The sequence below is a fragment of the Bos mutus genome, chromosome 10 (genome assembly GCF_027580195.1).
Source record: "Bos mutus isolate GX-2022 chromosome 10, NWIPB_WYAK_1.1, whole genome shotgun sequence".
Lineage (NCBI taxonomy): Eukaryota > Metazoa > Chordata > Mammalia > Artiodactyla > Bovidae > Bos > Bos mutus.
The window spans coordinates 70,077,381-70,102,610 of NC_091626.1; the positions used below are offsets into that span (position 1 = coordinate 70,077,381).

The following is a 25,230-nucleotide window of genomic DNA, read 5'->3' on the forward strand; positions in this document are numbered from 1 at the left end:
TGCTGCTGCTTCATCTTTTTTTTATATTGTAGTAAAGAACACATAACATTCAATTTGCCGCCTTAACCATTTTGATATATACAATTAAGTAGTGTTAAGTATATCCACACTATTTTGCACCAGATTTCTACAACTTTTTCATTTTGCAACATTGAAATTCTGTACCCACTTAGCACTGACTCCCCTTCCCCCCCTTCTCTGAATTCCTTGGCAACCACCTTCCTTTACTAATTAATTAACTCATTTATTAATTAATGGGTTCTTAAACACATTATTTCCAGTATTTCTGGGTTTTTGGGTGTTCTTTATATCGAAAATTTTTCAGTAAATCTGTTCTACCATGTAGATTGTTTTATAGCTTTACAGATATGTAAATATACCTGCCAGATAGTTTTATGGAAAAATGAAAACACAATGGTTAGGCCTTAGACAATGTAATGAACTCACAGGAGCAGTAATGTAACGTGACTGAATTCTCTTTTGCTTATGAAGGAAATGGGAAGACATGATGACCTTTGGTCCTTGTTCTATATGTTGGTGGAATTTGTGGTTGGTCAGCTCCCTTGGAGAAAAATAAAGGACAAGGTAATTTTGAAAATGGAAGCATCAGTTTTGGTAGTGGAAGGAGTACAAATTTCTCCTGGGTAGGCATTTTTTGTTGAAAGTATACTTATGTATAAGAATTAACATTTTCCAACCCTTTCACTATATCCTAATATGTATATTTTTCTTTCTATGAGCTGATATTATAATTTTTTCTATGAAAATGCTAATTTAAGTACAACTGTCATTTCTGATTAAATTTTGAGCTCTCTTAGCTTTATTTTCACTAGTTCTCTTTTTTCTTTTTTAAAGTCAATTAGGTCTTTTAAGTGAAGTAAGTCAGAAAAAGACACATAACCATATGATATCACTTATAGTGTGGAATCTAAAATATGACACAAATGAATATCTACAAAACAGAGAAAACACTGATGGTTGCCAAGAAAAGAAATGTCAGTAGGCTTTTAGTTTTTAATTGTCACATTATATTGTTCAATTTTATATACCCTTGAGACTGTTACTGAGAGGCTCTTAATGTGTAGCTTCCAAGAGAAATTGACTTTGGTTCCTTTTCTCTTTATTTCCCAGGAACAAGTGGGCTCTATTAAGGAGAGGTATGACCACAGGCTTATGTTGAAACATCTCCCTCCAGAATTCAGCATCTTTCTGGAGCACATTTCCTCTTTGGATTATTTTACAAAACCAGACTACCAGGTAATCATCTTTGTGAGTTCTGTGGATTAATTCTTTTTTCTCTTTTAGTATTTATTCTTACCAAGCATTGTACCATTGAGGGTGTTGTAAATGAGTTAGGTGGTTCCTAGAATAATACTTTTTAAAAAATAGTACTGTTTTAATACATCATGAGAAATGTGGTTAAATTAACTGATGATGACATTATCCATGTCTGCACATGTGTGTGTTTTCTCCCTTCTGGATGAACATATGTCATTAAGAGTTTTAGATTTGTTTATCATGTAGCATTCTAACTGCTCCTGCTGTGATTCTTTTGGTAGTTTTGAATTGCTGATAGTTCAGATTATGTAAATCCTATATCTAATTTGTTGACCAGAAGGAAATGTCCAGATCAGGAATATATCTGTTGAGGGCTTGAGGGTTACATATCATGTGTTAACATGCTATGGGAGAGTAGTCAGTAAAGATTACTGGCTCCATTTTGTCTGTGGTCAGTGAAACGTTTCCTAAGAGCATCAGTTAGTGAGGCCTATTAGGGGTGACTAGGCTTACCATAAATTGCATATCAAACCCCAACCAGCTAAATTTCAGAAGATTCTGTTGCTCTCAAGGGAAACTTGGTCAGAGCTTAATGCAAGATAATCACTACTACTGAAAACATAAATTCAAGGCACACATTGATTAATAATAATATCAGTGTATAAGTTTTATCTACAAAGGACAACACATGGGCTTTACTGCCTGTTAATTTAAGTTTTAAAAAATTATTTATTTTTGGCTGTGCTGAGTCTTTGTTGCTGCATGGGCTTTCTCTTATTGTAGTGAGCAGGGGCTACTCTCTAGTTGCTGTGCGCAGGCTTCTCATTGCAGTGGTTTCTCTTGTTGCAGAGCGGCGGCTCTAGGGCTCACGAGCTTCAGTAGTTGCAGCACACGGGCTCAAAGGTTTCAGTTCACAGGCTCTAGATCACAGAGTGGTGATAATAGTGGTGGTGTATGGACTTTGTTGCACTGCAGCATGTGGTATCTTCCCTGACCAGGGATTGAACCCATGTCTCCTGCATCGGCACGTGGATTCTTTACTGCTGAGATACCAGAGAAGCCCTAGTGGAAGTTTCATATTCTAAAGTGTTGTCAGTGTCGAAGACTAAAAGACTGTCTACTGCACAGTGAACTTATTTGCATATAATAAATATTTCTTTGTGAAAAATGCAGTTTTTGTATAATATATAAATAGAATATAAAGCAGAGAGGCAACATACAGTCTTGAGTCCTTAGAGATCTTAAGTAGGTGAGCCTGTGTTGTTCTTTTCTATGTGGCTATTTGGGTTATAACATATAGGCTAACAAATGGCAAAACTACATTGTATATGAGTCACTTTGGAATATGTTCTCATATTTATATTTTATATATGGATTTTTTAAAATGTGTAGCTTTCACATTACTTGCAATGAAATAATGAAGTTTTACTTGTAAGACTAGAATCAGGAGGAGCCAGGAATTGTTCTAACTTTCTCATCTTGGGTGGTAATAATTTTTTTATTGACAGTTTGATGTATTAGTTCCACAGCAAAAAAAGTTTTTAATTATATTCTCTGCTTAGTTATGCCTACATTCCAAAGAAGACTATAATGTTCACCAGCTAAAGTTTGAAACTTAGACCTACAATTTAAATTTACAAAATATTGTTCTCTGGTTTTTCATTTGGACATTCTTTTAGAGGCTTCTCTGTTATTCTGTCGCCTGATAACAATAGAAAATATAGTAATTTCCCTATTTTAGAAAAGAGAGAGCAGACATAACATTTTCATAACATTTTCTGATTCTTCTTTGCTCTTTGATCTTCCGTAAGCAGTGAGTAGGAGCAGAGGGCAGGTAGATGGGAGAAGGATAATTGGGGAAAAGGTGTTGGTGACTAAAAGATGTTCTGATGACTAGTATCAGTGTGATACCAGGTCCAGAAAGATCTGACCTTTGCACTTTCTGATTCCTGCTTTCCTCACAATGCCCTGCTGCAGTCTTCATTTTCAGAAAAATTACTCTACTTTGAATGTTCTTGTGAATTAATGGTGTCTAATGGTTAATATTATAATTTGGAATTCATTCCTGAATTTGAGTTTAATTACTGTTCTTTCAAAATTTTAAATTCCTTACTGAACAACCAGTGTAGTTAAAAACAGCAACAAACCTTCTCCAGCAGCAATCCAAAACCATGCCAGTACTTAGTGTGACTGCTTCCCTAGCTATATCAGAGGTCAGATAAACAATATGTCTCCAACTTTGTATGTTCTGAGACAGGACCAAAGGGAATATATTTCATAATCAAGGTGTTAAATGATGTTGTTTTCCAAAGCCACTTTTACTGTGAATGTCTGTGGTTTGTGAATTCTTAAAAATCATAGTTTCTTGCCAGAGAATATCATTATCTTAACAAGTTGCATGTTGTCGGCACCCTACCAGTAACCAGTGGTGCTCGCCCTTGTAGCACGTGCAGACCAAGAGAGTTGATGCTGTCTACTGGGAATCTTATGCACGTCTCAGTTTCAATAAAGGCTGACATTCGCTTTTGGAAAGCACTATGGTGTTTGGGGAAATTACATCCAAACTTTACTTAGTACGTCCCTATTGGCTTTTAAATCCTGGAGGTACAGCTGTGTCTTACTTTGTTTTTATTATCCCATACTCTCCTGACACTGTGCCTGGCACCTAAATTTTCAACAAATGCTAAGAAAATTGAATCGTACTTTGCCTAATAATCTCCTGCTCAAGAAATGTAAGAAAAATCAGCTCTCATGAATACATAAATCCTGTTTTCTGTCTGTTAAACTGAAGGGGAAGATGTTAAAATTGTAGTTAAATTAGAGTAAATGTATCTTACTATGAGTACGGTCAACCCTTGATATCGGCAGGGGATAGGTTCCAGGCCCCCAGGGATTACTGGTCCTCAACTCCCTCATATAAAACAGCATAATACTTGTATATAACTTTCGCACATCCTATCATATACTTTAACTCATCTCTAGATTGCTTGTAAAACCTCAGTTCAGTTCAGTTCAGTTGCTCAGTCATGTCTGACTGTTGGGGGCCAGAGTGAGGTACTTCGCCCATGGCAAAGGTCATGAGGAAGGAGGCTCGACATACGCAAAGGCGGGATCGAGCCTCAGGAGTCCCCCTGGAAATCCTCGAGCGTCTACCCCCATAACCAGAGCCTGCCTACTTTACTACTTTGTGCTCTTACCTACACCTCTGACTTTACGGGGGGCTGTCCCCCACGACCTCTTTCGGAGAAGGAGTTAACCTAGAGATCCAGTTAATAATAACTCCTGGGCGTGATAAGACTGTTTTAACCTACAAACTCCTCTGAAGGTTCTCTAGCCTGCCTGACAGGCTTGTCCGGCCACATGTGATTGCTCACAGCCTCCCAACCGTGAGAGGCACGAGATGCTTTAAACCTTCTAAAAACAGGTTCCTTAGAAAAGTTAGAAAACTATTAGTATAAGTATAATGGGCTGATTAGAAACTGTATTGGTGAAGGGTTTTTCATTTGTTGAGCCAATGTTTGTTGCTAAGTCTCCACATCCCCTGCCCTTACACCATTAATGAATATATAGAAGAAATAAGTATTAACCTTTGATATTAATCACGTTAGACCTTAGGCTAAGTAAATTCTTTCCTTAACTAAAACCCACTACACCCTCACCCTGTAGGAATGTAACTTCATTTGGGTGGCGTCTGTTTTGAGAATAATCAGCCCTGGAGAAATAAGTGTCCTGATTGACTGACCACTGTCACAAGGAGAGGGTTGTAAATTGTCAGCAGGCCCCCCTGGCCAGAAGATGATGTAACACCCCTAAGACCTCTGTATACATTTGTGTGAAGCACCTGACTTTAATAAAAGTCAGGACTGCTGTCCCCACGTGACTTTTGTATAACATCTCAGTGTATAAAAACAGACTCTGGAAAATAAAGAATTGGGATCAGTTTCTCGAAATACTGGTCTCCCCATGTCTCTCTGTCTCTCACTCTGGCTGAGTCTCCATCTGGAGCGCGGAACCCACCATGCTTACTAATTATGCCTGGGCTTCTAAGATCCGACCGGGGAGGCCTCAGTGTCTCCTCTCCTTCGGGAGAACAGAAGGACGCCTGTGGCCTACGTAAGTGGTGCAAACTTCTTGTCTTGAAGTTTTATTGGTCTCCCGCGTAAACCAAGCTACTCAGCCTCTTTTCTCCACTGAATTTTCCTACTGAGCTATCCTCATTCTATCACTCTTTATATCCTTAATTAACGTTTAATTAAGCAATTGTTTCCTGATCTTCGCCTACGCCGTCTCTCCTTCGAATACCCTGGATCAGCCGGGGCTGGTCCCCGGCATCCGACTCTTTGCGACCCCATGAATCGCAGCACGCCAGGCCCCCCTGTCCATCACCAACTCCCAGAGTTCACTCAAACTCATGTCCATCAAGTCGGTGATGCCATCCAGCCATCTCATCCTCTTTCACCCCCTTCTCCTCCTGCCCCCAGTCCCTCCCAGCATCAAAGTCTTTTCCAATGAGTCAGCTCTTCGCATGAGGTAGCCAAAGTACTGGAGTTTCAGCTTCAGCATCAGTCCTTCCAGTGAACACCCAGGACTGATCTCCTCCAAAATGGACTGGTTGGATCTCCTTGCAATCCAAGGGACTCTCAAGAGTCTTCTCCAACACCACAGTTCAAAAGCATCAATTCTTCAGCACTCAGCTTTCTTCACAGTCCAACTCTCAAATCCATACATGACCACTGGAAAAACCATAGCCTTGACTAGACGGACCTTTGTTGGCAAAGTAATATCTCTGCTGTTTAATGTTATCTAGGGTGGTCATAACTTTCCTTCCAAGGAGTAAGTGTCATTTAATTTCATGACTGCACTCACCATCTGCAGTGATCTTAGAGCCCCAAAAATAAAGTCTTCCACTGTTTCCCCATCTATTTCCCATGAAGTGATGGGACCAGATGCCATGATCTTAGTTTTCTGAATGTTGAGCTTTAAGCCAACTTTTTCACTCTCCTCTTTCACTTTCATCAAGAGGCTTTTGAGTTCCTCTTCACTTTCTGCCATAAGGGTGGTGTCATCTGCATATCTGAGGTTATTGGTATTTCTCCCGGCAATCTTGATTCCAGCTTCTTCCAGCCCAGCGTTTCTCATGATGTACTCTGCATAGAAGTTAAATAAGCAGGGTGACAATATACAGACTTGACGTACTCCTTTTCCTATTTGGAACCAGTCTGTTGTTCCATGTCCAGTTCTAACAGTTGCTTCCTGACCTGCATATAGGTTTCTCAAGAGGCAGGTCAGGTGGTCTGGTATTCCCATCTCTTTCAGAATTTTCCACAGTTTATTGTGATCCACACAGTCAGAGGCTTTGGCATAGTCAACAAAGCAGAAATAGATGTTTTTCTGGAACTCTCTTGCTTTTTCGATGAGCCAGCAGATGTTGGCAATTTGATCTCTGGTTCCTCTGCCTTTTCTAAAACCAGCTTGAACATCTGGAAGTTCATGGTTCACGTATTGCTGAAGCCTGGCTTGGAGAATTTTGAGCATTCCTTACTAGCATGTGAGATGAGTGCAATTTTGCGGTAGTTTGAGCATTCTTTGGCATTGCCTTTCTTTGGGATTGGGATGAAAACTGACCTTTTCCAGTCCTGTGGCCACTGCTGAGTTTTCCAAATTTTCTGTCATATTGAGTGTAGCACTTTCACAGCATCATCTTTCAGGATTTGAAAGAGCTCAACTGGAATTCCATCACCTCCACTAGCTTTGTTCGTGTGATGCTAAGGCCCACTTGACTTCCGATTCCAGGATGTCTGGTTCTAGGTGAGTGATCACACCATCGTGATTATCTGCGTCGTGAAGATCTTTTTTGTACAGTTCTTCTGTGTATTCTTGCCACCACTTCTTAATATCTTCTACTTCTGTTAGGTCCATACCATTTCTGTCCTTTATCAAGCCCACCTTTTCATGAAATGTTCCCTTGGTATCTCTAATTTTCTTGAAGAGATCTCTAGTCTTTCCCATTCTGTTGTTTTCCTCTATTTCTTTGCATTGATCGCTGAGGAGGGCTTTCTTATCTCTCCTTGCTATTCTTTGGAACTCTGCATTCAGATGCTTATATCTTTCCTTTTCTCCTTTGCCTTTCGCTTCTCTTCTTTTCACAGCTATTTGTAAGGCCTCCCCAGACAGCCATTTTCCTTTTTTGCGTTTCTTTTCCATGGGGATGGTCTTGATCCCTATCTCCTGTACAATGTCACAAACCTCAGTCCATAGTTTATCAGGCACTCTATCTATCAGATCTAGGCCCTTAAATCTATTTCTTGCTTCCACTGTATAATCATAAGGGATTTGATTTAGGTCATACCTGAATGGTCTAGTGGTTTTCCCTACTTTCTTCAATTTCAGTCTGAATTTGGCAATGAGGAGTTCATGATCTGAGCCACAGTCAGTTCCCAGTCTTGTTTTTGCTGGCTGTATAGAGCTTCTCCATCTTTGGCTGCAAAGAATATAATCAGTCTGATTTTGGTGTTGACCATCCGGTGATGTCCATGTGTAGAGTCTTCTCTTGTGTTGTTGGAAGAGGGTGTTTGCTATGACCGTTGTGTTCTCTTGGCAAAACTCTATTAGTCTTTGCCCTGCTTCATTCCGTATTCCAAGGCCAAATTTGCCTGTTAACCCCAGGTGTTTCTTGACTTCCTACTTTGGCATTCCAGTCCCCTATAATGAAAAGGACATCTTTTTGGGGTGTTAGTTCTAAAAGGTCTTGTAAGTCTTCATAGAACCGTTCAACTTCAGCTTCTTCAGCATTACTGGTTGGGGCATAGGCTTGGATTACTGTTATAATGAATGGTTTACCTTGGAAACGAACAGAGATAATTCTGTTGTTTTTGAGATTGCATCCAAGTACTGCATTTCGGACTCTCTTGTTGACCATGATGGCTAATCCATTTCTTCTAAGGGATTCTTGCCCACAGTAGTAGATATAATGGTCATCTGAGTTAAATTCACCCATTCCAGTGAAATATAAATGCTTGAAACTAGTTGCTGGTAGATTTAAGTTTTGCTTTTGGGAACTTTCTGGATTTTTTTTAATATATTTAATTTGGTTGGTTAAATCCTCAGATACAGAACCTGTGGATTGTTTTTATTAGCTTTCGAAAGTATAGCAACTATAAGAGACAAGTGCTAGGCCAAGAATCTCCTCTGGTGATAAAATTGTATAGAACCATAAAATCACACAGTTTAGTTCAGTTCAGTCGCTCAGTTGTGTCTGACTCTTTTCAACCCCATGAACCACAGCATGACGGGCCTCCCTGTCCATCACCAACTCCCGGAGTTCACCCAAACCCATGTCCATTGAGTGGGTGATGCCATTCAACCATCTCCTCCTCTGTTGTCCCCTTTTCCTCCTGCCCTCAATCTTTCCCAGCGTCAGAGTCTTTTCAAATGAGTCAGCTCTTCACGTAAGTACAGCTAAAACTGGTGAAATTCGATAAACTCTCTGGATTGTAACAATGTTATTCTCCTGTTTTAGACATTGTACTCTAGTTATTTAAGATATTACCATTAAGGCAAACTAGGTAAAGGGAACTTCTTTGTACTGTTTTTATGATTTCCTATGAATTTATATTTCAAATTCTAAGTTTTTTTAAAAAGTGCTGGGTGAACTTTTTCAGAAATGTAGATAGTGATAAAAATATTCAGTCTTGCTGTTGCCATCTTATGATTTAAATAAATCCTTTTAAAGTGTTTTGAGAAAGAGAGCTATTTCTGAGAGTTGCCTGGGGCAGTTTTATCTATCTTGAATTCCTCCACATCAATGAGCAAATTGAGAAGACTAATGAAACCCATAAATATACACATCATTGGTGAGCCTGAAAGTAAAATGTATCGATGAGCCATTTCATACACTGCCAGAGGATTGCTAACATTAAAAGACATGAGCGAGGAAGCCATCCAGGTGTCCTTAATCTTGATATACTTTCCAGGTTTAGGAACAGGACTATTTATACAGTGCTTCCATCAAAATTCAGCAGGCTTGCCTCTTGCTTTGGGGGACTTAGAGGTGTTTTAGGCTCCCCTGACTCTAATAACAACAGAGTTAAATTTTTAGAAGGTACAGATGGGCTGCTTTTGAAACAAACAAGAGGCTGATCTAGAGAGTAACAAGGGGGAACGTCCCATAAAATAAGGTGTTGGAAGGTTTCTCACTCGTTCTCTCTTAGGCTGCCCACGTGAGCTGAGCCCTAAAAAATGGGACTATAATGGCCACATGGAGAGCAAAAACAGGAGGAAGAAGGTTATAAGCAAGAGGAAGAACATGTGCATATAGAGTGTGGTAAATGAGGGGAGAGAGTAGTTTGAGATGAGGTTGCAAAGGAGGGCAGAAGCCAGGTGATACAGGGCCTTGCCAGTCTTGTTGGGCATTTCAGTTTATTCTGGTGCAACAGGAAGCCCTGCAAGTCTAACAAACAGGAACATGGTGATCCAGTATGTGTTTGAAGAGGATTGCTTTTGTAGTTGTGTGTGTTCAAATGAGGCAGAGAGTTAGAGACTACTTAGGAAGGCATTGAGAGAGACTGAGCTGTACCTTGGAAAGAAATATTTTAAAAATCAGTGTTTTAACACCACAGGTTTTTTTTTGTCTTTGCTCACAAAACAGTGTAGTTAAGTTGGGCCTCTCTCTTGGGCAACTCTAGTGGTACCTTGAACAACCAGGCTCCACCCATATTTTAACTCTGCTATCTTTAATCCATGGCCTTTACAGTCATCAGGAAAGGGAAGAGCAAGTATAGATAATGGTTTGGGGGTTTAAGAACAGACCTGGAAGTGATCTGAGCACTTTGGCTGGTACCCTGTTACCAGAACTACATCACATTGGCTCAGTTCTAATTGCAAGAGAGGCTGGGAGGTGGCGCCTTCCTGGGCAGGAGGCAAGGGAACCGTGATGGTCTTGACTTGGGTATAAGCAGTGGAGATAGAAGTGGATGAATTCCTGCTTTCCCTCTTCTAATTATCTCCTTCATTCTCAGTTGTACTTAATGTGTATCAGCTTTATTGGACCCCTCAGTGCAGTCAGATGGGACTCCTGGCCCTTCTTCCAGCTTGTCCTGCCTGGAATGCCTGTGTTTTATAATGCTGCTTGCTTGTCTTATGAAGTTGAAGGCCCGACTCAGATGCAACAGTCTCCTCTGATTGCTTTCAGACAGGAACGGTTTCTTACGCTAAACTCTGAGAACAGTACTTTGTTGTGTCACCTTTCTAGATAAACTCCATTAGAGCCAGGACCTTGCACATTTAACTCAGTTTTCTCAAGAAATTAGCACAGTGACAGTCATTTAATGAAAGTTTGCCAAATTGAACAAACTCTGCTTAATCTGATTATTGCTTCTGTTAAATGCAGACACTCTGGAGACAAGACTGCTTTGTTCATTCTTGCATTCCTAGCACCCAGCATCTTAGGCATTCAGCGTATGTCTGAGCCAATGAATGGGTATTTGATGTAACTATAGAATACAATAGAGTCACAGAATACCCATATTTACTAGACTCACTTAAATTCAGCTGCACATTCAGGAGATGGAGCAGTTTAATGGTGTCTGTGATTCTGCCTGTGCTTTGGCTCAGCCAGCCATGCCCTGTCCTGAGGGTGAGGGTGCAGAGCCCTTGTGAATCTGCTGTTGCCTCATGCTGTCACTCATCAACAGCAATCAGGCTGTACTGAGTGTGATTCTTATGTTTAAAAGAAAAGTAGTTTGGGGGTACAGTATAGCCCCTAAATGTAGGTAGCTTCATTCACATTCATCTGAAGAAATAGAAGTCTCTCCCAATGCTGAGGGAAAAACGAGCTATTTTGCATCTAGTACAACTACTGTCCTGTACTTTGTGGGCATCTTAAGAAGCTTTCAAGGATAATTTCAATTTTATACTGTTTTTGCCTTGCCTGTTGTATGGTCACACCACTTAACATGGCTCTTCTCTTGCTCTCTGCACATCCCCTGTTCAACCAGTTCTTGCTTCCCACCTATACCCTTCTCACAGGAACATCCTTGCCCCCTGCCCCAGCTAGTGATTGTTCTAGCCCTTAGCCAAGAATGATTCTGCTTCCTTGTTTATTAAAGAGAGCCATCAGCCCTTGTGATGGTTGTAAATCTGAGGGCTCTGAGGGATTTGCCCCAGTTGCTGGTTTCCCTGGTAACTGCTGAACCAATCTGATGTCAGTTTCCCCTGCAAGTGGTAGCCTCCTTCACCCCCTAGGAGTGACGATTGCTGCCGTGGTCTGCCTGCTGTCTGCCAGGCACTGCGAGGTGTTGCTCCAGGACCATTTTGCTGCGGATGTGTAAGATATCCTATCCAGTAAACCACTGATATCTCTGTCACTGTCTCTTGGCTCTTTCTTCAGTCTTGAGGCATGGCAATTACAGGGTTTGCAGGTTTGCAGAGTACAGCCTGCTGACCGGCTGTAACTCTTACGTGGTAGAAATGACACTGAGTTTAAAAGATCTGTTTCAGCTGGAGCTTTGCTACACACCATTTGTATGGCTTTCCTAAGCCTGTTTTCTTTTTCGCCTGTGAAATGGTGAAAATACCTACCCCACAGTGTTGTTAGGATATAAATGAGATAATTGTGAGACTGTTTTATGAATTGTAAAGCATCATGTTAACCTGAAGAGGTTTTATATGTCCCCCAGGGACACTGCATTTGCTTACAATTATCTTACTTTTCATTCTTGTATTCTACTCAGCATTACTTCTATGTTATTAATATTAATAAGAGAATTTCTTATGCTGCTTTGTCCTGTTAAGGCAAAAAGGAAATGTTGCTTATCTTTTTCACTGGGCATTTTAGGAGACATCTTAAAGCTTAGACATTGCCAGTCTACCTCGTGGGCTGATGAGCACCTGAAAAATGACCTTGGTAACAGGCAGCACAGTGGCTGAGGCTGCCTCATGCTGTGTCAGCTGCCCTGGGGCAGCCAACCAGGGGGCACTCCTGAGTTGTTCTAGTATCTTATAAGTGATGAAAACAGCCTAAAACTCTGCAGCTTCTTCAACTCATTCTCTTTATTTGATCTCTCTTCTTTTTTCGGTTCTTTTCTCCAAAGGATGCAGTTTTGTTTTGTTTTGTTTTCCTCTACCAATGCTGCTAAAAAATTCCTGGAAGAGAGAAATGTAGAACCTTTCTTTTCCTCTATTGCATCTACTTATCACTGAAGTGAGGCACTTTCTTTTGCTGTAATCTATCTTTGAAACAGCCAAAACAGCATTGCCATTGTGCTCTACTGGTTAAGTGCTTTATTGATCCATTAATTTACCATTTATTAACTGATTATTCAGGAATCAGACTTCTCAGTCCCCAATATCACATTGCAAATAGTTCTTGTTTTTACAGTAATTGGACTTTATCTGCATTTTCTTTGAAAGGGCAAACTGGGGTTTCATGTGGAGGTAAATATGAAAAGCTGTCGATTCACTTGTGCTAAGGATAAGGAGAGGGGACATAATGCTCCCTCAGGTACTATGTCTTTGTCAGATGACTGAGCACCATGAAGAATAAGGTATTCCATGTGGCAGGAGCTGCGCCATGCATTTTTGTGGACTACACCTGCTTATGTATACAATTAACTTATTTTAGATAATGCATTTCTGTTCAATTTTTTCTTGTTATTGAAAGCAATACATGTCATAAAAGAAGTTTGGAAATTACAGAAAAGTAGAAAATCAAAATTAATCAGAATCTAATTGCTCAGACGTAGTACTTGATTTTTATGTACTTTGTGTCTTGAATAATTTGCTTTAGAAAAAACATTGTATTGTATATCCCATTAGAATTAGGATTAAGAGAAACAACTACCTCTTATTTGTAAGTGCACCTGGATAGACAGTTGACACAAATAATCAACAATGGTAACCACATAAAAAATAACACTGCACTGTTGTCTATCTAGACCTTGCTCAGGCCCTCCCTCTTCTTTTCTCCACACCCCCCACCCCAGTCTCCTTCCCCCAACCTCCCTCCTGTCCCTACTTCCATTCAAGGAAGATTCAGCTTCCCAGTGATGTTAATGCTTCTAGAGTTTCTCACACTGTTTTACTGATTTCTCCTATTGCAGCAAAGTATAAGCATGTTCTCAAGAGGTCTGGGACCAGTCTTAAAATGTCAGCCATGAGTCCACAACTTCTCTGCATTCTGATTTATCCTAAAGGTTCCTATGAATTTTGCTTTCTAACTTCCTGTGTTCATTGTATTATAAAATATATTAAGTGTCTTACTTCTGAGTAAAATTCTCTAGGAAACTGTGCCACATTTATCAAATGACTTTTAAACTCTCTGGTATATGGCTGCATCCCCTGAGGGTACACATTACCCTAATTTGAGAAACCTGGACTCTGTAGATAAGTTTGTATTTTCTAAGAATATATTATTAAATAAAAGAAGTAAAGGAGTCAGATGTATACTTCTGCTGCTGCTGCTAAGTCGCTTCAGTCGTGTCCGACTCTGTGCGACCCCATAGACGGCAGCCCACTAGGATCCCCCATCCCTGGGATTCTCCAGGCAAGAACACTGGAGTGGGTTGCCATTTCCTTCTCCAATGCATGAAAGTGAAAAGTGAAAGTGAAGTCGCTCAGTCGTGTCCAACTCTTAGCGACCCCATGGACTGCAGCCCACCAGGCTCCTCCGCCCATGGGATTTTCCAGGCAAGAGTACTGGAGTGGGGTGCCATTGCCTTCTCCAGGCAGATGTATACTAGATTCCAGTAATTCTCAATGGAGAGATACAGATCATACCTTCCTAGAGGGAAGTGTCAGAATCATCTGGAAGGTTTCTTCAGATTTTGTTCTGCTTCCTTTTCAGTTTGAGAAAAAGGAAACAGGAAAAAGAAACAGGAGCACAATGAGCTCCTGTTCTGATTGGAAAAGTCCTTGACCTGTCCTGTTTATCCCATCCCAATCTGTTGAAGTTTAGCATTTGGAGCAACCATAGTCCTGAATTAGAAAATTATTCTGCTGCATTTGAAATGTTTTGCTCTTTAAGGTATCTGCAGAGCTCTAATCATCTGACCATTTGTTCTCAGTAGGGTGCCTTCAGTGCTTCAGCGCTTTTAGCTCTCCTCCTGTTTCCTTTGTTCTGTGCCCTGCATCCTTCCTGCAGGTTTCCAGTATCATCATCATAGTAACGAGCTATTTCTTGCTTGAGGCCCAATGGCATAAATGCTACATTTCTAAAACATTCAATACTATAATAAATGTAAGGAATTCCATGATAAAAGGACGTCTGGCAATAAAAACTGTTTAGAGCCGTCCCTGTCACCACCCAGTACCAGCACAGCACTGAGCAGTAGCAGTCTGAGTACTCACGCAGCAAGGCAGATGCTGACCCCACGACCAGGGACTCCACTTTTCAGGAAAGAAGCGTCTCACTTTGTGGGACCTATGAGAACCTCAGGGTCCAGAGTCAGGAAAGGGGTCCAAAGTCTGCCTCTTTCATTCTTACATGTGTAGGGTTTCAGTCCATTTCCCTTTCATCCTTTGTTTTCTGAAGCCTCTACCTCTGACAATTTGGGAAAAGTCTGAGCTGTAACACAGATAGTTTATGCCAAGAAAAACAGGCCAAAATAAAAATTCCCAGGTTTTATAACTAGGCCTTTCCCAATTCATTTTAACTTGTAGTTTTCTTTTCTACATTTATTATTTTTTTCTTTGAGACTTAGACAAAAAGATCATGTGAATCTGATAGTAAATATTATTACAAATAAAAGTTTATTCTTTAACAGTTTTTAGATACTATTTAAGGGATCTTCACCCACAATTCCAACATGGTTTTTTTCCTCCATACCACCAAGCAATTCTCTGACACCAGCTGAGTTCCTAAAATTCAACTCAGTTCTGACACCATCTACCCAGAGATAAGTAGTATCAATTTCCACAGGTTAATGACTTATTTCCAGGAGACTGCCCTCCACTTCAGAGCAAGTCCTAGCTGTCATGTGTATTTCTGACTGAATGGCTGTAAGTTATGAGGGTCCCATGACTCCCTCCTTGAGTTTGATTAACTTGCTGGAGTGGCTCCCAGGTTGTGGGAAACCAGTTTTCCACTAGATTACCATTTCATTACAAAGGGTATAACTTAAGCAGCCAGATAGAAGAACTGCATATAACAAGGTATGAGGAGAGGGTGTGGAGCTTTCCTGCCCTCTCTAAGGCACCATTCTCTGAGCACCTCCACATACTAACCAACCCAGAAGGTCTCTGAACCCTATACTTTGGGTTTTTATGGAGGTTTCATTACATAGGTATGATTTATTAAATCATTGACCACTGGTCATTTAAAAATTTTTTTGTTTTTGTTTTTTAACTTTTTAGTTTATTTTGGAGTATAGTTTGATCAACAGTGTGTTGTACAGCAGTGATTCAGTAATACATGTACATGTATCTATTCTTTTTGAAATTCTTTCTCCCTTTAGATTGTTATATACTGTTGAGCAGAGTTCCCTGACCCTTGGTAATTTATTCAACCTCCAGCTGCCTTCCTTCCCCTGGAGGACACAAGTATGGGACTGAAAGTTCCAACCCTCTCATCATATGGTTGATTCCTCTGATGAGCGGCCTCCATCCTTTGGTGCTTTCCAAAAGTCACCTTAGTAACATAAACCCAGTTATGGTAGAAAGGAGCTTGTTATGAATAAGAAGACACCCATTTCCCCTTTATGGCTCTGAAGTGATTTCAGGAACTGAGGACTAGAGTTCAAATACTATTACAAAAAGTGCTCCCATTGCTCTTATCTCTCAGAAAATTTCAAGAGTTTGGGGAACTGTGAGTCAGGAACTGTGGACAAAGACCAAATATATATGAGAAATATATTTTGGGTCTTCTAAATGACCAGATATATATTTCATATAAATCACAATATGACACTCTTTGATAGAAGGCATTATGTTCGATACAGTGATGAACAAGATGAGCCATGTACCAGCCTCTTGGAGCCTGCAATCTGGGTGAAATCAATTAAATAATCAGAAATAACTGTTAAGTTTATAATTGGTAGCATTTGACTGTCTCCTTGTTGAGGTGGTTTCTTTACTTGGTCAACACCACATACCCATTTCTTGCCTCACTGGCCACTCCTTGGTTTCATTTGCTGAGTCCACCTCATCTTTCCATCTAAATGTTGCAATGCCCTTGGCCTTAGCCCTTGCAGCCTACTCTACTTAGATCATATCATCTAGTCTATGGTTTTAAGTAATACCTAGTAATATCAATACACTGATGACTCTCAAATTTGTATCTGTATTCCCTATTCCTCTCTAAACTCCATAAAACTTTAAACATCCCAATCCTCAGATTCACTACTTTCCATCTCATTAAATGGTACCACCATTTATCCGGGAGCTCAGGTCAGAAATACAAATTTTTCTTTATTCTTTCTTTACTTTTACAGCTTTCATCTACTCTGTCAGTAAGTTCTGTTGGCTCTACAAACTATGTCCTAATCCTACCACTTCTTATCACCTCCACTGTTCCCACTCAGGTTCAGTGACAGTAGCCTCCTAACTGGTCATCTGATCCTGGCACCCTCATCCCCCTCCTTATTTATGGCATCTGTTCTCCACTTCTTAGTCAGAGCAATATTTTTGAAGCCTGAAACAGACCCTTGTAAAAACCCTCCAGTGAAGAAGTACTGATTTCAGGTCTGGGGCAGGAAAAGTGCAAGGTGAATCTATGAGGGTAGGATACTAAAAGTAAGAGAAGTGATGAGAGTTTAATCCAGTTTTAACTATAAAATTGAAAATGTTGCATACTCTCAAACAGTAAAGGAAGATCTTTATGAAATTTTTCTCAATATTACACCAGACTTTTGGAATTTAAAGACAAAAAGTCAAAGAATGTATAATATAAAGCAATAGCAGATTTTCTTTTTGATAGTTTGTGTGCACATACACATAGTTTAAGAATTTTTCAAACCAGCGAAAACATTCTCAGAAAGCACAACAAAGTTTTATATACCTCTTAACCCAGATATACCAACTGTTAACCTTGGTCACTTAAGTTGAAGCATATAAAAATGTTCCAAAAAAAAATGGGTCATTTAGATGATTGAAACTCAATGCACACATACACATATAATACATATTTCCCTTTGCGAAATCATCACAAAGTAGTATGATGCTTCATTATCTTCCTACATAAAATACATTATCCTACATAACTAAAAATCTGTATCTCAGCTGAGAAAAATCAATGCTAATTGAACATCATCATCCTTATGTAGTCCTTATTCACACTCCCCTATTTGTATCATCAGGCTTTTTTAAAAAGTGATACTACCAAACTAATTTAAGAGTCTGGGGTGCTTTTCTTATAGAATAAAGTGACTATGTTTACTGTTGGCTTACTCCAGTTTTTTCCTTTTGTGATTTAGCTTCTTACATCCGTGTTTGACAACAGCATCAAGGCCTTTGGAGTAATTGAAAGTGATCCTTTTGACTGGGAGAAGACTGGAACTGATGGCTCCCTCACCACAACCACTACTTCCGCCACTCCTCAGCTGCACACCCGTTTGACCCCTGCGGCCATTGGGTATGTCCCGAACAGTGTTCAGCAGTGTCTTTTTCCTAGATGCATTCTCGTAGCAGAAATGTCTTTTATTTCATCCAGGTTGCCTTAGATAACCAAATGCGAAGACACAGGGATGCCTTTGGGTTTCCTGGAATTAACATTGCTCTTATACATGACTTTGTTCACCTTTACTTTTCTTAGAAAGTACTTACAGGTTATACCGTGACATGGCCGCTTAGAGCTTGTGTTGCTTGTTAATGTCAGATGTACAGAAGGTTTTCTTCTAAATGCAAAGGGGCATTTGTTGCATTTACTACTAAAGAATATATGAGATCCTGGAAACAACAGCCACAGTTATTTCTAACTATCTTCTGCTTAAGTGTAGTGGGAACAAAACATGTAGCTATTCCTCTTATGAAACTCATTAATTTTCAGAGTGTATTAGAAAGAGGTTAGTATTATTTTTGTTATTTAATGTTTTTTTCTCTACATATGCATTCATACATTTGCTTTTGTTATTTTTTATTTGGAGGAAGTTGTCTCTTTTTCTGACCTCCCCCCTTTTTTTTAAAACCTGTTCTCTAATTGCTTTAAACCGATTTAAAAGAAAGAGCAAATAGGGAAAAACCATACAGTGACCTAATTGGGATTCTCTATCACTAATCCATTGCTTTCCTTTTATATTGAGATGAGATACTAGAGCTTATTGACTCAGAAAAGCTTACATGGACCCATAGAACTGGAGATGATATCCCTAATTAGTCTGTGTGTTAGTTGCTCAATCGTGTCCAACTCTTTGTGACCCCTTGGACTGTAGCCGCCAGGCTCTTCTGTTCATGGAATTTCTCCAGGCAAGAATACTAGAGTGGATTGCCATGCCCTCCTCCAGGGGATCTTCCTGACCCAGGAATTGAACCCGGTCTCCTGCATTGCAGGCAAATTCTTTACCGTCTGAGCCACCAGGGAAGCCCAGTTAATTAGTCTAAGAGTTCTTAAATGTGAGACCCTGACTAGCTACAATAGAACCACCATAGATGTTTGTTTAAAAATACCTATTTGTAGGACTCAGAGCAGACCTACTAAATCAGAACATCTAGGCGTGTGGAACAGAAGTTCATACACATCAGATGTTTCTCATGCTTATCTGGTTTTGGAATCCATCACCCTGTTCCAGCCACTTTACTTTACAAGTAAGAAACTAAATAGCAAAAGATTAAATAAGAAAATGGGACTAAGAGCATTTAAAAGGCAAATGTCCAAAGGTGACCATTAAAACAAAAACGCAAACCTTCTAAAATATATATTTTTTAAAGTACAAAGAGTGCCTATCTTATAGAGAATATAGCAAAATACACATAATTATAAAATACTATAACAGGATTAAGACCAAACTTAGCAGTCATCGAGATAAATATGCATGGGCACATCTATTAAAAGAAAAAGATTTTTAGTTCCGTTTACGTTGCTACGTACAAGAGATACATTAAGAAAAACACATTTCAGAAAGGGATAGACAAAAATAAATCAGGAAAATGGAAATAGAAAATAGCAATCCTGATACCAAACAATGTAGCATTCAAGTAAAAAAAAAAAAACACACAAAACATTAAACATTACAGAGATGGAGGGGTACTTTTAATGCTAAGTGTCACAATTCACAAATGGGACATAATATTTATTAATATTTAGTCGCCAGCATCATAGCAGAAATCTTTAGACAGCCACAAATACCAGAGATTCAAAGATACAAAGAAACACACTAGTAACTGGAGATTGTAATACTGTTCAATCTGTGTTCACAATTGAGTTCAAGATTGAATTCAGCTGAATGAAGAGTGAGAAACAGAAGACGACAACGCAGGTAGACCTTAGGCATATTTTTCAACTCCTATACCCTGATGATAGAGATAGCACCATCCACTCAAGTGCCCCTGGTATATTCATAAAAATTGATCAGTTATCAGGTCACCAAACAGAGGTAGTTCCACAAAGCAGAAATGTTACCTTATCTGATCACACTGTGATAGAAACAGATATTCAGTTCAGTTCAGTCGCTCAGTCGTGTCCAACTCTTTGCGACCCCAGGAATTGCAGCATGCCAGACCCCCCTGTCCATCACCAACTCCCAGAGTTCACTCAGACTCACGTCCATCGAGTCAGTGATGCCATCCAGCCATCTCATCCTCTGCCGTCCCCTTCTCCTCCTGCCCCCAATCCCTCCCAGCATCAGAGTCTTTTCCAATGAGTCAACTCTTCACATGAGGTGGCCAAAGTACTGGACTTTCAGCTTCAGCATCATTTCCTCCAAAGAAATCCCAGGGCTGATCTCCTTCAGAATGGACTGGTTGGATCTCCTTGCAGTCCAAGGGACTCTCAAGAGTCTTCTCCAACACCACAGTTCAAAAGCATCAATTCTTCAGCGCTCAGCCTTCTTTACAGTCCAACTCTCACATCCATACATGACCACAGGAAAAACCATAGCCTTGACTAGACGGACCTTTGTTGGCAAAGTAATGTCTCTGCTTTTGAATATGCTATCTAGGTTGGTCATAACTTTGCTTCCAAGGAGTAAGCGTCTTTTAATTTCATGGCTGCAGTCACCATCTGCAGTGATTTTGGAGCCCAGAAAAATAAAGTCTGACACTGTTTAGACTGTTTCCCCATCTGTTTCCCATGAAGTGATGGGACCGGATGCCATGATCTTCGTTTTCTGAATGTTGAGCTTTAAGCCAACTTTTTCACTCTCCTCTTTCACTTTCATCAAGAGGCTTTTGAGTTCCTCTTCACTTTCTGCCATAAGGGTGGTGTCATCTGCATATCTGAGGTTATTGACATTTCTCCGGCAATCTTGATTCCAGCTTGTGTTTCTTCCAGTCCAGCGTTTCTCATGATGTACTCTGCATATAAGTAAAATAAGCAGGGTGACAATATACAGCCTTGACGTACTCCTTTTCCTATTTGGAACCAGTCTGTTGTTCCATGTCCAGTTCTAACTGTTGCTTCCTGACCTGCATACAGATTTCTCAAGAGGCAAGTCAGGTGGTCTGGTATTCCCATCTCTCAGAATTTTCCACAGTTTATTGTGATCCACACAGTCAAAGGCTTTGGCATAGTCAATAAAGCAGAAATAGATGTTTTTCTGGAACTCTTTTGCTTTTTCAATGAGCCAGCAGATGTTGGCAATTTGATCTCTGGTTCCTCTGCCTTTTCTAAAACCAGCTTGAACATCAGGAAGTTCATGGTTCACATATTGCTGAAGCCTGGCTTGGAGAATTTTGAGCATTACTTTACTAGCGTGTGAGATGAGTGCAGTGAGATGTGCGGTAGTTTGAGCATTCTTTGGCATTGCCTTTCTTTGGGATTGGGATGAAAACTGACCTTTTCCAGTCCTGTGGCCACTGCTGAGTTTTCCAAATTTGCTGGCATATTGAGTGCAGCACTTTCACAGCATCATCTTTCAGGATTTGAAAGAGCTCAACTGGAATTCCATCTCCTCCACTAGCTTTGTTCGTAGTGATGCTTTCTAAGTCCCACTTGACTTCACATTCCAGGATGTCTGGCTCTAGGTGAGTGATCACACCATCGTGATTATCTTGGTCGTGAAGATCTTTTTTGCAAGGTTATTCTGTGTATTCTTGCCACCTCTTCTTAATATCTTCTGCTTCTGTTAGGTCCATACCATTTCTGTCCTTTATCGAGCCCATCTATTATTTACTAACAAAAAAGTGTCAAAGGCCCTTCCACCTGGAAACGTAAAAACCTTCTATCAAACTACTCTAGGATAAAAGGGGAAATGGAAACTGAAATTGTATAAAAATATTGATAACTAAAACAGTACATATCAGAATCTGTGGGATACATTTAAAGCCAAAATAAGGGGAAACTTGATAGCATTGAATAAGGAGATACGTAATGTCAAGATGTCTTATTACTGATGATACTAATGTTGGTAATCTGGTTAAGGTGGTGTTAGGTTTTTTTACCATAAAGTTGCTGTTTTTCCCTTTGTGTTTTACTACTCAGTAATACTTTGTGTTTTACTACTCAGGATACTTTGAGGCTGTTTGAATATACTTATTTTTCATCATACATTTGTCTACTCATTTTAGTATCCATCTTGCCTGCAAAGTATTAGACCCATAAGCCTACTATTTACTATCTGGCTCTTTGAAAAAAACTTCACTGACCTCTGAGTTTTCTCTCTTTGCAAATGATATGGTCGAATACCTGGAAAACCCTAGAGAATCAGTGTTAAAGAGAAAAAACGATAATTTGTGTCCCACAACTCTTAGCTCTTTGTAGAGGGTGAAAGTGTAGACGGTAAGAGGATGCTTTAGATCAGGAGTCAGCAAGCCTTAGCTGGTAACTAAGGGCCAGATGAGTATTTGTGGGCTCTGCTGTCTGTCACCACCACCACTGCCTCTGTAGTGCTAAGGTAGTATAGCCAGTGTGTAAACAAATGAGCATGCCCATGTGCCACACATAGTATTACACAAGTAGATGAACAGATTTGGCTCATAGGCCCTAATTTGCCGACTCCTACCTTATATTATGGGAAAGGGCATGAAAAGGATGTTCAGTCTCATTACTTGTCTTGACATCTATCCAATTCTTCCGTATATCTTCTTAATGTTTACCCCTAATCTGCTTCTATAATTTATACCTTGCCTGCAAACACAGGCCGTGTGCTCCTGTCACATATATCTTTCTTATTCTCACAGCATGACATATTTATAACACTTGGGCCTTTAGAGTGGTTCACTGAGAAGACATCTATTTTCCCACTCATAATTGTGTGCGTCAATATAATCTGCTGAAGGCATTTTTTTTCCTACTTTTAGACATTGCAGATCCCTCTTAAGAAAAGGTTTTGCTGTGTGCTAAATGTTATGTTCAGTCAGCAATATTAAAAAAACAAATAAACTATAGTCTATAAAGTAGAACATACTAGTTATAGAACATCAGACCCAGCAGGGGCCTGATCACTTACTGAGTTATTAACTGAGAACAAGAAAAGCCCTTCGTGGGCCAGAAGTCTTGGGGAGTGATGACCAACTATGTAAATTGGACATGAAATTACTTTGAAAGAACATATGGACAAATGCCAATTAATACTTTCTAGTTTGTTCCTGGTCAGTTCATACAGAACCATATGACCTGTATAGTTAGAAAATTTCTTGTTTCCCCTCGAAGGCAAGAATCATAACACAATATTTTTCTGTTTATAGTTTTTGTTATTCTCTAAGAAAAATAGGTTAAGAATAGAATATATTAAAATTCACAAAGAGTCAATAGAAAATAAATGTTTTTAAAGTGATTGCTAACTTAGAGAGTTATTGTATCAGAATTTGTGTTTTTAAATCAGCTTGAAAGTTCTGTTGATCAAAATGCTGTTTATTTTGTAGAATTGGCATGCCCTAAGTTTCTGAGGTTTTTGTTTTCTTCTATTTTCTTAATTATGTATAGACTTCATCATTTAAATCTAGAAACAAAATGTAGGATAGTCCCATAGTAATTTTTGATTCTGGTGTTTTTAAACTTTTGCGCTTTTTTCTTTCTTTTTTTCATTTATCACTTTCAGAATTGCCAACGCCACTCCCATCCCAGGAGACATGCTTCGAGAAAATACAGATGAGGTGTTTCCAGATGAACAGCTTAGTGATGGAGAAAATGGCATCCCTGTTGGTGTGTCACCAGATAAAGTACCCGGGTCCCTGGGACACCCTCGTCCCCAGGAGAAGGATGTCTGGGAAGAGATGGATACCAACAGGAATAAGATAAAGCTTGGGATTTGTAAGGTGCATATTTCTTGCATAGGAAATGATATGTATCTCTGTCTCATTTTTCTCCTATTGGTTTAGCAGAGTATCATGATTCTCAATTTTGAATAAGTAGAACACTCTGTTGCTAGTTATTTATATATTAATGATTGCAGTATTTTTTGGTTAGTTTTGCCCATAGCATTCAGATGTGGACATTAAAAAATCTTCATCTTATATTTTGTGGAAAATGAAGGTAGTTTTAAAAAAATAACCAGAGGCGGAGTCTAAAAGAAGATACATCTGTAGAACAGAATTTAATGGTCTTTCCAAATAAAACGGCAAGACTCTGGCCCTCTTCCATAGTGGAGACTAATGGAGGTCTAAGTGTTCATTCTGAAAACGGTCTCAAATGGAGGAGAGGAAATGAGGATTGGAAGTGGAAAGCATCAAATTGGTCATGAACTGGCAGAGTGCATTTTGAATAAGTAACATGATTTTTTCTTCATTAGAACTGGAAGCAGGTGAACTTCCCTGGTAGCTCAGACAGTAAAGCGTCTGCCTACAATGCGGGAGACCCGGGTTCGATCCCTGGGTCAGGAAGATCCACTGGAGAAGGAAATGGCAACCCACTCCAGCATTCATGCCTGGAAAACCCCATGGACTGAGGAGCCCATGGTAGGCTACAGTCCATGGTGGGGTACAGTCCATGGGGTCACAAAGAGTCAGACATGACTGAGCGACTTCACTTTCACTTTTTCACTTTCCACTTGTAAGTATGGGGAGAGATATAGATTTCTGCATTAAATGATTTTTAGTATACTATCTTGGGGTAGATTGTCTTTAAATTTCTCTTCAGTTTTACTGTTTCTGGTCATTTCTATTTTCATGGACAATAAGATGAAGATAAATGGGATTGAGGGACAGTGAATTACAAATAAGTTAGTTTTTGGTACGTCCTCTTTTTATGATTTCGTTGGGAAGGAGGTTAACATTTATAGGTGTAAAATGAGACTCCTGGCTGATATCTGTTAACAAGATTGATAGAAAGTTGGCTAGTCATTCTTGGTGAATGGGAAATATAGCCTAAAAAGAATCTTAGTGATCACTTCTAAGGAGCTTGGCCTATCTTTGGACAATACATACTATATTTTCAAACTATATAATTTTTAAAAAGTAGCAGAATATGAGAGTTATTTGCAGAAACGTTCTCTGCGTTGATGTGACGTGCTCCCCTGTGTGTCTGGCTGTTGGTTAGAACTTTCTGGACTATTGAAAGTGAAAGTTAAGTCACTCAGTCATGTCCAACTCTTTGCAACCCTGTGGACTGTATGTAGCCCATCAGGCTCCTCCATCCATGGGATTTTCCAGGCAAGAATACTGGAGTGGGTTGCCATTTCCTTCTCCATTCTGGACTAGTAGTAATCAGGAATAAGTAGTGAAAAGTAGTCAGGAAGTTGGTGTCAGATTTTTGTAGTGTCACCTCTGTCTGTCTTTATAGTACCAGAAGCAAACTCCTCTTTTCTTTTTGTCTGTTTGGCTTGTGGAAATTTTAGTTGCCCAGTCTTGGATTGAACCTGGACCCAAGGCAGTGAAAGCTCTGAGTCCTAGCCACAGGACCACCAGGGAATTCCTGGGAGCAAACTGTTC

The 25,230-nt window shown here is 39.7% G+C and overlaps 1 protein-coding gene across 8 annotated transcripts in view; it reads left to right on the plus strand.

Annotated features, from left to right (window-relative positions):
- The window catches only part of TTBK2 (tau tubulin kinase 2), a 132,134-nt gene that overhangs the window by 88,305 nt on the left and 18,599 nt on the right, over positions 1-25,230 (plus strand). For all 8 annotated transcript variants that reach the window (XM_070378145.1, XM_070378141.1, XM_070378140.1 and 5 more), the window contains 4 exons: positions 493-585; positions 1,132-1,257; positions 17,685-17,842; positions 23,403-23,619. In XM_070378145.1, coding sequence (XP_070234246.1) covers positions 493-585; positions 1,132-1,257; positions 17,685-17,842; positions 23,403-23,619 — 594 coding nt within the window. The remainder of the gene's footprint in view (positions 1-492; positions 586-1,131; positions 1,258-17,684; positions 17,843-23,402; positions 23,620-25,230) is intronic.